General features: G+C 40.1%; 1 protein-coding gene across 1 annotated transcript in view; it reads right to left on the reverse strand.

The window, feature by feature from the left end:
* The window catches only part of CPSF3 (cleavage and polyadenylation specific factor 3), a 55,448-nt gene that overhangs the window by 19,245 nt on the left and 22,842 nt on the right, over positions 1-13,361 (reverse strand). The window contains exons 6-7 of the mRNA XM_065400811.1: positions 12,661-12,750; positions 10,782-10,932 (exon numbers count right to left, since the gene is read on the reverse strand). Of these exons, the coding sequence (XP_065256883.1) occupies positions 10,782-10,932; positions 12,661-12,750 (241 nt within the window). The remainder of the gene's footprint in view (positions 1-10,781; positions 10,933-12,660; positions 12,751-13,361) is intronic.

Below are 13,361 nucleotides of genomic sequence, written 5' to 3' on the forward strand. Positions count from 1 at the left end.
CTGGGTCTCCAGCTGCTTTTCTATGGGAGTTGAGTTTTTTTAGGCACTGAAGAAGGACAATGAAGTGAGCTCTACCCACCCAAAGGTTACACAACTATTGCCTTCCAATAGGCTTGAACAGGCATAAATATTGGGACTTATTGAACAGTTCTATTCAAGATGTACAACAGATTGCAGCTCACTCTCTCTAAGCTGTTTCTTTTGGAAGACTAACAGAAGTAGTAAAAACCCAACCTACCAAAACACAAAAAGAACCCCCCCCCCAATAAAACCCCCACTCATTTGGTTACTTGATAGCAGCAGCCATGACCCCCCCTCCAAAGACGTACAAGAAGCTGGTCTGCTGAGTAACAGGTATCACTTAATCACTTTTAAGAGTGGAACCCTATTTTAAAAGTTAGGATTCCAAGAAAAGCATTGATTGTACTGTAGAACAGTGGTTCTCAACCAGGGGTCTGGAGCCCCCTGGGGGGCCACGGGCAGGTTTCAGGGGGGCCAATGTTAGACTTGCTGGAGCCCAGGGCAAAAGCTGAAGCCCCACCACACAGGGCTGAAGTCCAGGGCCCTGAGCCTCACCACCCGAGGCTGAAGCCAAACTTAGCTTTGCAGGGGCCCCAGACAATTACCCTGCTTGCTACCCCTTAATGCCAGCTACGGCTTTTCTATGGAGAAAACCAGTTGCTGTGGCACAGGTGGGCCATGGAGTTTTTATTGCATGTTGGGGGGGCCTCAGAAAGAAAAAGGTTGAGAACCCCTGTTGTAGAACATAACAGGATATTCACAAAGAAAAATTTGGCCCAGGCACTTTCAACAGGTGGCATATTCCCCCATTCCCTCACTCGAAAACGAGATAAGGAACTTTTTAGAGCACTGAGAAATGTTCTTGGTGCTTTTACTATGCAGTTTGTACTGAGACACCTATTTAGGTTAAGAGAGAGAGAGAGAGAGAGAAAAACAGTTATACTGGTACAACCTTTAGTGTAGATGCAGTTACACTGGTATAAATCTGCCTTAAACCAGTATAGCTTATACAGGAATACCTATACTAGTATAAAGGACCTTTATATTGGTATAATTGCACCCACATTGGGGGACAGGGTGTGCTGGGGGGAGTTGTGAAACTTTTCTTTGTAGACAAGGCCTCACAGAAGAAGTCCGACCAGCTCCCTGCCATGAAACACTCACAATTTAAAATGTTAGGTGCAAAACAGCAAATAAAGATAACCCAAAAAAAGGGTAGGAAGGAAGGGGTTTGGCTGGACAAGAGTTACAATATGATCTCACAGTTGCAGCATATGCCTATCCTGATAGTGGTGGGTTTTTTGTTTGTTGGTTTGTTTTTAAAATATAGTAATTCACTTCTTGTAAGAAGTTTATGAGCATAAGAATTAGATCAGGAAAACAAATGGAGAGCCCTGGAGATGTAGCCATATCTGTGCAATTGCATTTTCTATACAGTGAGGCACCCCCTTGTGTGTCTAGTTTTAGTTGATGTATTTTCTTTTTTTATTTCTCTCTTTTTTAAGAGGCATACTAATGTCATGTATAGGAAATAGAGAACAAAGAACTACAAATTAATGGTCATATTAGATTTTTAAAATTTATATTTTAAATATCCTTTGTTACAACTCCCCCCCAAATATGACCAACTGTAACAAAATATATAAATAATGGAATTGTAGAATATAGAAAAATATAACTCATACCTAATGTACACCCATAGGCCTGAACTTCCAGTCTACATTTACGCAGATCAATAACTTATTCTGAGAATAAGCACCAGGTTTAAATGCTGAGCTGAGTTAAAATGGGCAGCAGGTTTAAAACAAATAAAAGGAAGTTCTTCTTCACCCAGTGCACAGTCAACCTGTGGAACTCCTTGCCTGAGGAGGTTCTGAAGGCTAGGACTATAACAGGGTTTAAAAGAGAACTAGATAAATTCATGGAGGTTAAGTCCATTAATGGCTATTAGCCAGGATGGGTAAGGAATGGTGTCCCTAGACTCTGTTTGTCAGAGGGTGCGGATGGATGGCAGGAGAGAAATCACTTGATCATTACCTGTTAGGTTCACTCCCTCTGGGGCACCTGGCATTGGCCACTGTCGGCAGACAGGATACTTGGCTGGATGGACCTTTGGTCTGACCCAGTATGGCCATTCTTATGTTCTGACTCCAAGAGACACCATCACGTATGTCAACAGGATTATCCACTTGTCTTAGCGTATGTGCAATGTGCCTCAGGTGGCACGTGACCAGGATTCATCACTGAATTTGGTCCAGTGGTTGGGTCATTAGCTTCCCCGGCTTGGGCCAGGTACTGACGGGAAATGCAATGTGAACATTGATCCATGCCCCCCGATCATCCACTGTGTGATCTCATACTCCTATTTTATAGCTTCTCCCTACGTGAGCTCTGAGTGGCTCAGTTTGCAAATTATGAATATGTATGACTCCCACCCTCCATGGAAACTTACTCTCCTACTCATGCAAAATCACTGATCTGCCCAGTAACTGCCAGCCTTTACTTCTGGATGGTTCTTGGCACTTTAAGTAAATGGCCTTGCTGTCTCCTTGCATGTGTACATAGACAGAGATAGAAACAGAAATCAATTAACGTCTGAACTGCCTCCCCCTCACTCTCTGAACAACTAAAATACTGCAGTGCAAGAGGCATGTGGGTAACCTGAGCAGAAGTCTTGGATTGTTGTTAGTTCTTTTGTTTTTCTGGACATGGGTGGGGGAATTATGTAACAAGGGAGAAGGAGCAGAAAGTGCAACCAGAAAGGAGCAACACTCGTTTCAAAGCAGGTCTCTGAGAAGAAGGGATAGCATTCTTCAGACTGTAGCCTCTAGTGTTTCAACATCTGAGTACTGGAGAAAAAAAAGCCTGCCATGGCTGCAGGCTATAGAAGACTATTTGGGGATATTTTCAAGAAATTCCTGTACCTCAAGGTAAAAAAGGAACAAGTGCCAAATGGAAATAGTGCAACAAGGAGACGCAAGGCCTGGCTGTCAGAATGAAACATTATGAAAAATGCTCCTCAGAAGGCCATGACTTTGAAGATGATATAGACATGTCTGAACAATTTGGATCAACTGGTTATTAAACTTATTTTTGCACCAGTCTTATGGACTGTCTATCATGTTTTACTATGCTAGCAACTGATAACAGATTATGGTCATACATTTGTGTTTTGGTTGAATAACTGATGAATTTCAAAATATTTGTGTTCAAAATATTAATTGGTATGTTATTTTGTTGTGGGTGCATTTATCAGTTACATTTTTACAGTTACTGCCAGATTTCTGAAATGATTTTTTATTGCTTAATATAATCAAATATCCTAGGTGAAGATTTCCTGATTGAAAGTGAAGTTTCATTATGCATTTAATAAATGTTAACATTTAAAAAGAATTTTTCAAGCTGTTTGGTATACTGCTGGTATAAGCGTTTAAACAGATTTAGATAATCCTTATGATTTATTAATTATATTCCCTATAAAACAGGGTTTAGAATAAATCAGACCATTTAAACAGTGTGCAAACAGCTGCAGTAGGAGGACTCTTTCACTTAATCTCATTTGCTTTAAAGCACTACACTGAGTAATGCTCAGCGAGAGAGACTTTTTTTTACCATTTTGTTTCAGGCTCCAGCTTAGACATAGGGGTTATGAACATCCATCATCTGCAATGTCTACAATTTCGAAGTCATGTGCTGCAACCACCAGCAGTGCCACAACTGAATATACTTCAGACAGTATTACCTCTATCAAAAGAAAGACTTTCCTCATCATCCAGTAAAACCATGGATGAGTTTGTAATCAGGACCAGAAAATTCCAGCAAGACTCCATCGATGAAAAGACCGCTCAGTTAATTTATTCAACAAATTCAAGCTTTCATCTTGTTCAGAGCAAATATTTCATTTTCATGATTCAATCATCATGACCAGGCTACACATCATCCAGCAGAGCAGACATTGCTGGAAGGTTGCTGGATACAGTGTGTGAGTGAAATTGAACAATGTGCAAAAAACATTGGTGGGAAATTCATTATTTTTAGTCTTGATGGGTGGAAAAATGTATACAATGATCCAGTAGTATGTGCTTGTGTGACAACAGAAGGTGGAGAGGAATAAAAGAAGTCTGTCTTACAGAAACAACTGATACAAAAGGAAATGCCCATACAGCAGAATACATACAAAGAAGTAGCAGTAAAAGCTATAACAAACTGAACAAAAATTCAAGTGTCAGATGTGTAGCTTTATCACTGCAAATGTAGCAAAGATGAGAAGAAACCTAGAAGATAATGAAGGGAACCTGAAATTTATAACATACGGTTCAGTGTTCATTTGATGCATCTTTTAGCCAAAGACTTAAGTACAACTCCAGGAATAAAGGAGAATGCTATTGAAATTGCAAAATACTTCCGTAACAACCACTTTGCTTCAGCTTCACTGAATAGAACTGGAGGATCCAAATTTAATTGTCCCCCAAGATGGAATTCAGTGGCTGACTGTTTTGAGCTATTTATTATGAACTGGCCTATTCTGATGATAATTTGTGAAGAAAATTGTGACAGAATCGATGGAACAGCCAAGTAGTCACCATTGGACTAAAGAGAAATGTAGTAGATATGCTGAATATATTGAAACCTATTTCCATAGCCTTGGACAAATTGCAGAATGATTGCTATAATATTGCCGACACTGTTGAAATTTGGAAAGAACTTCAAGAGACATTGAAGAAAGAAATACCAACCACAAAGTTAAATTGCAGGCAGTAAAGAAGCAGATGGATCAAGCATTTACTCCTCCTCATTTTCTTGCCAATATTCTCAACCCAACGTACCAGGGTAGAAGATGCTGCTGCTATAATATGGGCATCTAATAATCACCCATCAGTCATGCCACCCATAATAAATTTCAGAACTGGAGGTGAATCATTCAAGCAGAACATGTTTGCTGATGATGTTTGTAAGAAAGTCACAGCACTGAATTGGTGGAAATCTCTAGCTAAGCTCCTGGAACCAGAATTTGTTGAAGTGCTAAACCAGTATCTGACAACAGTAGTCGCTTCTGTAGGCACAGAAAGAATATTTTCTTAATCTGAATTAATTAATTCAAAGTTGAGAAGTTGATTGGGAGTTAAAAAAACAGGAAAAGTTGTCTCCCTCTTCTAGTCTATGAATAAAAACAAGAAGGGACGGGATGAGATCTAAAAGCCTAAGTAACTGTGAAAGTAGAATGAATTATATTGTAAAAATAGAATGGATTAAAGAAATGCTGTATGTACCTTTAAGCAGAAATAAGGAATGCTGAAATACAGGTGTAAGGAAAAGGAACATTAAGGCATAAACAATGAGTCCGCTTAAGCTAATGGTGAAACATCAGCTGGAGATCTGTAAAAGTTAGTAAGAAAATTGAGTATGTATGTCTAGCCTCGGCTAAACTTGTCAGTTCTGCTTTCTTTGTTCTCTTGTTTAGTTCGCGCCCTTTTTATCTGTATAAAATAAGGTAGTGTGGGTCTTGGATGGTGCTCACATTATCTGGGTGTTATTAGCAGAGCGCTGTGCTAATAAAACAGAGTGGTCTGACAAACTGAGAGTCCTGAGTCTAACTTTGACAATTTGGAGGTTCCACCGAGATGGCGACCGTCTTCACTGGGGCCGTGTGATTCCTGACCGTTTTTGTAGGACGACTGTGGCAGCCGGCACCTGGGCATTTGGCCCGAGTGGTCCTCCTCCTGAACAGAAGGGCGCATGACCACAGTGAAGTCTACGCCATCGAACCTGTTGGTTCCCACTCTGTTCTGGTAGGGATCCCGGGATCTGACATCAGGAATCTGGTCAGGCAGTTATTTCTGTGTTTTGTCCGGACTGAGGACTGTCCTGTCTCTGTGTCTATCCGTCCTCCTGTGGAGTGTTTGAGTCTGGGTGCCATCTCTGTCTGGGGATCGGCTGACCAAGGGGTTCCTGTCCCCACGGTCTGAGTGAGTGAAATCTGCACAATCGCAGCGGCACCGCACCTTGGGTAAAACCCTTGGTGTGAAAGCAAGGGCGATTGAGGCAGTAGCCTGTGGGCTCCTTTTGTGTGTTGCACCGGGCATTGCTCTGACGAACTTGAATTTCCTTCTTGTGTGATTGGTGGGTAAAGTCCTCCTGTATGGGTAACCAGACGTCTAAGTCGGGGCAGTTCCCTAAAGGGACGCCAGCTCATTTTATGTATTTTAGGAAGGGTCCAGACTCCTGTAAATTTCTGGAAAAATGGTCTAGGCTAACTCAGGGGAATCCCAAAACTCAGTGGCCACTGTTAAAATCTTGGAACAAAGACCTAGTGGATGTCTTAAAGGACAAACTCGGCCAACCTAAAACTAAATTGGCTAAAGGAGAGGTTAATTGTTTCATGCAGTGGTGGGAAGAGGCAAATCGTAGGTGGACAAAATCAAAACTCGCCTCTCTCAAATATTCAAATAATAAGTTAAAAGCTTTATTAAAAGCCTTCTCTCCCACCACCAGACCGAGCGCTCCCCTTTACCCCGTTCTCCGGAAAAAAACAAACAAACAAAAAAAACCCAAATCGATCCAAACCCCCTCCATACTCCCATCTCATTGTAAAAAGGACAAAAAGCCCCTTCTTCTGTTCCCCTTCATTGTCTGCCTCAGAAACTGATTCTCCTCAACTAGTCCCCACCCTTCCTGGTCCCCTTCCTTAAACATTTCTTTCAAAATTGTGAAATGACCACAGTATCACTCACAAAAACGGTTCATTGGAAAAAGCAGGATCGGGCCCAGACAAGCAGGCAAGCAACAGATAAAGAAACTGAAAAACAGGTTGGAAGCCCTAAGGGCATAGTGTCAGGAGTAAGAAAAGCAGTAAGTGCAAGCATGAACCCCTGGAACAATACTTAAAATGGTGAAATCTGAGTTGATAAAGGTGTCATTTTGGGAGATAAACAAGTGATTTAAGGAAAGAGAGTGAAAAGTTAACTCTACAAAGGCTGGAAAGAATTAAGCAGTTAAACCTTGTAAAAATGTTAAGGACCTTGTTAAAAGAATTCTTGGTTTCTTTGCAGCCATTCTAAAGGAAAAATGGGCCCTTTTCCAGAGGAATGTCTATCTAATTAAAATCATTTGACTATAAACAATTTAGTCAAATTTGCTAAAAAACATAAGGAGGGGGGGGTTCTATTGAAACTTAACTGCCACAAATGTATAAAGGTAATGTAATCTATATACAGCTATGTAAAAACAAAGCAGTGTAAAAGGGATGTTAAGGAAAAGAAAATGTGTATGTATCTGTCTGTGGAAATATGTGAGGTTCTAAGAACCTAAACCAACACACCTGGTTTGTAAAACTCCTGTTTTGTAGGTTTAAGATAAATTGGTTTTGTTTTGTTTATAATGCCACTAAAAATCCATTTGACTCTTTAATTCAAAGTTGCAAAACTGACAGACCTTTTTGCCAGACACAGGTAATCAGTGTTGGTTGGCTTTGGGATTTGGGATTTAACCCTTAAGGGGTAACTTGATTCTTTACAAAATTTAAAATGGTTTTAAATAAAGACCAAGTCATGGCTGCAACAGGGCAGTCAAAATCAGGAGAATAGGAAGAGATTCTGAATTCTTTTTGTTTGTTTGTTTTTTTGTAACAAAATAGCAGATGAGAGCTGTAGTAAAAAAAAAACAAAAAAAAAAAACACTGAGCCTTGGGATGGCTCTATGTAATCAGACTGTCACTTCGATAAGGGTACATGATTGATATGTATAAAAGTTAAACTATAGAAGGAATGTGCATTTTCCCCAGGACATGTGCAGTGTATATTATAGAAGGGGTGAAAGAAATGCAAACGAAACATGCTACTTAATTAAAATCCTATCAGGGCTCCAATGGAGCCACAATAGATTGTGTTTTCTTTTTCAGATCTCTGTGTGTTTTGAAAGCAAGAGTTAAAAGTAATCAAAACTCTGGTAAAAGTTAATTGTGTCTGCTGATGGCTTTGAATCCAAAATCTCAGCTTACTGTAAGCACTGATTTAGCTGAGTTCTCTATCAATCTTGGCATTGAATGGCAGAAAGTTACCAATCATCTGTTAAAAGGTAAAAAGGTAACATAGTTCCTAGAAAAAAACAAAACAAAACAAAAAGGCAATGTGGAAAACCGAACCATTCATATTATACACGCAAATGGGAACATGTTAAGAATTGCCACTGCAGAAAGACATTGGTGTAACATATTTTCTGAATGGTCTCCCACAACTACTGGCATACTAATGTTACTAACCCTAATTGTTTTTGGTTTTAAATTGTGTGTGTTTAATTGGAATGTTTGAAATGTGCTGTTGGATAAAACAAATGTATGCAAAGCTAGAGCCACTGGCCCAAATCACCTCCCAGTATTTTCTATTACGCGAACTAAATAAGAAGTGACACTGGCTATTAATAATCTTAGTGTCAAAAGGGGGATATGTAGGAGCAGGATTTTATAATGTACTATGAGAATTAATGTATGATTTGATTTCATCCTGTCAGCCACCCTTTTTGAATAGCAGAAAGGAATGACAGACCAGAACAATCCTTATGACTGATTATGGTCACCCTTTTGTTTTAGGATAAGTTATAATGTCTACTATGGTTTCCTATATGTATTACAAAGTAGGCACTCTAGTTAAATATACATTTCTTTGTTTTAAGGTTTAGTAAGTAAGAGACAGGATTCTCTATTGTGTCTATGTTAAGTAGATTAGAGGAACATTGAAGGCCTGGGTCTCAATGTAAATTGTCTTAGTTATTGATTGTAAAACTTAGCAAGATTTAATTTGCAATGCCTTTTTGCTCGATATAAAATACTACTGTTTGTATTCTCAATCTGTATGAATGAGGAATGTATGCATCAGGAAAAGATAAGGTGTGAAGGCCATTGTTATAGCCAGAGTCAAGGAAGAAGTAGTAAAGAGACTTAAAGGACATCAAAGAATCATCAGGTACTGCTTACTACCCAGACGGCTTTTAAACTGTCTGGCAAAGCAGCGTGGATACATGCTTCGCAGTGTAAGAAGGCACCACCCCCAGCGAACCAATCATCACCTCAGGACCACGCAGAGTCAATTTTGACTCCAGAAGAAGACATAGAGGAACAGCCTGCAATACCTTACAATCTACGCTCTCGTAAGGGTTGCCAGAAGCAGACGACGACCTAAAGCAAGGCCCAAAAAGAAGCAGTAGCGAACCTAGCGCCTGCTGCCTGGTGGACGTAAAACCGTGACTGCGGTTCCCTCAGTTGAGGTTGTCAGAACCAGAAGGGCCTTGCCTCCAACATGCGCCTCTGGTGGCGCTTGTTCCTCGGCTGCTGGTGTCTTAAGGTCTGGGGAGTCCACGATGACAATTCTCTTATCCAGCAGCAAGTGTGGATAGCTCAGACCCTTAATATTTCTAAATGCTGGGTCTGCAGCCACATCCCAGCCCACTCTCAAACTGGTGTTCCTGTCCTGGCAATCCCACTCAATTCCCCAGACCTCACTGGAGGACCTCGTCCGTTTAACAAAACATGGAACAGCAATGACACTTGGGAAGCAGTGGGAATAAATGTATCTAAATGGATAAGTGTGGTGGAGGGAAAAGGTCATTGGTGTTGGGTGTGTAATGGGACAGGGCTGGATCTGGGAAAAAAGCCGTTGCCTTCAGCATATTGAGGCCAATGGTGTATGGGATTATTCGAACAAAACTAAAGAGTGGCGGGCCGGGTATGGGGATATGAATTTTTTCTCGACCTGGGATCAAACAGAAAAATCAATCTCATGTTCCCGCTTTGTTCTCTTGTTAAGTTCGCACCCTTTTTATCTGTATAAAATAAGGTAGTGTGGGTCTTGGATGGTGCTCACATTATCTGGGTGTTATTAGCAGAGCACTGTGCTAATAAAACAGAGTGGTCTGACAAACTGTGAATCCTGAGTCTAACTTTGACATAACTTAAGTGACTTGTCTCATTTTTAAGGGACGTAGATGAGTAGGAAGTTAAGCTCCAGTAACTTGCATTTAGGCATATTTGAAAAATTTCCCAGGGTGTTCTGAAATAATCAGTTTAGTTCACTGGCTACAGAATCCCTGTTTCTTTAATAAATCATTAGTTGTAAATGTGAAATATGTCTTGATAAGAGAAGTTTATGTATCCAAAACATTAAAGGTTGTTTTGTTTAATACAAATACATTTTATATGCTGTTTTGTGTGTTTAATTAAATTCTAATTACAATCCTAATGCAGTTTGACACAAAACATGACCAAAAGGCTAGTTATCTAGTAAATAAGCAATACATCATTCACAATTTTCTAACATACTAAAAATATACAATTAATAAGAATCAGAAAATATTAAAATATATATTTGCTTAAGTAATGATATAGTATACAGTCTTTTGTAGTAAAAAGATGTCCCAAATCTTGTGCAAAGGATCTATTTAGTTGCAAATCAACATGCTTTAATGGTTACGTCAACGAATGAGAATGCACCTTTCTTTAGACACTAATTGAAGTACAAATGGAAAAGTTGATTAAAATCAATTATTTAAATCCAGGCTTTCCATTTGGTGATTTAAGTCACTGATTTAAGTCATCTTGATTTAAATCAAGTCACCCTGGGATTTTTAAGTCATTAGCTCACTGCAAAGGTGTTGAAAGACTTGTTTAAATAAATAAATACATACAAACTTATTGTACATAAAAGGACAGCCATTAAAAAATTTCCACTGTATTTTGCTCATTCAGTGTTAAATGATGTGAAGATACATACCTAAGATCAAAAGCAGCTCTTGAGCGCGACCCAAGGCAAAGACGGGAATAAGACCTCTACCTCCTCTGTTTACAATATCATGAACAGTGTTACAGAATCTTGCTTCTCGCTCTTCCCTTTTTTCATGAATATGGGTACCATAGGTGGATTCCTAAGTAGTAAAGTACATACAGAGCTATTATTAAAGCAATGGCGAACCGCGGCCACGGGGAGCTGCGGGGGGCCATGCCTGCGGACGGTCAACGTCTCATGGCCCGCAATCAGATTACCCTGATGGGCCATATGTAGGCCGCAGGTTGCCTACCACTGTATTATACTCTTCTCTGAAGTCAACAAGAAAATGCTGACCAGAATATTGAGGTTATCTTATTGAAACAGAACTTCTATTTACAGTTAAATCTTCCATCCTACTGTAAATGCATCACATATATGAGCCTCATTTGATTTTGCTCAAGACATGAATTGTAGGGAGAACGAGTGCATTGAATTCAGGTACTAAGTTTGCTTTAAACAACAACAACTAGAAAATTGCTGTGAAAACAGAGGCTGTTTGTAAGGACAGACTCTGGCAGCAGAGAGAAGACTAGCATTTTGATACTATTCTCAGGGTTGTTTTTTAAATGCTGCTTTTCCTAAACCAGAAATGCTCACCCGAATGTGTAAAACAAATACACAGGCATTGTTGACTCTCAGAGACAAAACTACAACAGCAGAAGAACCTGACTTGGTAGCCAGAGCTGTACTTTGGTGCACTGAGGTGACCCACCCTCCCTTTCTTTAAAGCCTTGTCTGCATTGGGGATTTGCCCTGATTTCAGCCATTTGTGGCCAGCCACCAATGCAGCTTCACCAGTGAAAATCCCTAGTGTAGACAGGCAAAGCTGATCTTTACCCTGCCTGAAACTAGGATAAACTCCACCAGCACAAACTAGGAGTTGTAAGAATGCAGCTACGCCAGTGGCTGAAATCAGGGCAAATCCACAGTCTAGACAAGGTCTCAGTCTGGAGCCTTAAGGTATTTCTTCAGCAGAAAGGCAGCTCATAACACTATAAATAGGGCCCCTAACAAAGTCATGGTCCATTTTGATCAATTTCATAGCCAGAGGGTTGTAAAATTGGTCAATTTTACGTTTGCAGCTGTTTACATCTGAAATTTCAGTGTTATAATTGTGGGGTTCCCAACCCAAAAGGTACCTGGAAGTGGGTCTGATCTCCCCCCCCCCCCTTTCCACAACCCCAGAGCTGCCATGCAAATGAAGGACAAGTCCTGCCCTGCCTCCAGCCCAGCAGGTACTCACAGCCAGGAGCCCTCTGGCTGGGGCGCTTCCAGGAGCAGGGGGAGATCGTACCCACCTCCACAAGTTTCCTCCAGCTGCAGGAGCCTCCGGATCTGGGCAGGGAGCTTCCTGCAGCAGGAGGAGGCACTCGGAGGTGGGTCTGATCTCCCTCTCCCTCTCAGCTGCCATGCAAGAAAAAGATAAGTCCTGTCCTGCTCAGCCCTGCAAGGACTCACATATTCCCTGCTGTAGCTTCAACTCTTGTGGTTGGAATGACTTCCTTCTTGTGCTACTCCTGTTCTAGCAGGTTTCTGGGCACACCTCTGGGACAAAGTTGGGGCTTACACAGGTTAGAGAAGTGACACAGAGCTTTGGACAGTGCTTTGAGACTGGCCTGAAACACACTATACAGAAGTTATTATATGCTAAATACTGTATTGATTTCCCCTGCAGCCTGGCTGTAAGGGACACATAATGCACATTGCTAAAGTTACATGTCACCATCAAGCTTCTACCTTTATTTTGACACTCACTTCAGATCTTAGTAATTCCTTCTAGACACTCCCAACTACTAATTTAAAGAAATCACAGTGCGAAACTTACAATGATAAGAATATCAGGTTTAATATTAGGAATCTCAGCTGCCATCAAGTGTCTGTCTTCCTGTCTTGAGAAATCACCTGTATATAAAAGCTGTGACAGAGAAAGAAAAATAATAGATCTGTAATGAGACAGAATGACTAAGTCAGCAAAAATATATTAACAACATGTTTTGTAGAGGAAAAGTTTAATATTTTAGCAAAGCTAATATTCAAGGATTTATAATAAAAGGTTCAAATGTTTTGAATGTATTGAAGACTGCTTTGATAAATACATTGTGCTTATATGTTTTATTATGAATACAATAAACAAATCCTAATTGCAATGACTGAAAGATTTCAAGCAGTATATATAAGCAGCTATAAACATAAGTATCAACATTTTTGTAGTTCCTCCTTTCTGTTACAAAAGTGACATTTTTAGAGTTTTGCACCAGTACACAAGCCATTAAGAACTTAAAAAACTCAAGAGCTTCCATTTGAGAATATCAGCATAATGAACAACCCTCAACAGGAACTATTTTAATTAGCTTATGTTGTACTAAAGACTGATATTTCCACATTATTACCTTAAACTGAGAAAACTGCACACTTATTTTTAAAGGAAAACTCATAATTTAAAATGCTTTCTCTAAGGTCTTTATCCTGCTCTCCAATTCATTGGTCCCTCTCAGATCAATTCCTAACTGCATAGTGAAGGGCAAA

Source organism: Emys orbicularis, chromosome 3 (assembly GCF_028017835.1).
Source record: "Emys orbicularis isolate rEmyOrb1 chromosome 3, rEmyOrb1.hap1, whole genome shotgun sequence".
NCBI classification, from domain to species: Eukaryota; Metazoa; Chordata; order Testudines; family Emydidae; genus Emys; species Emys orbicularis.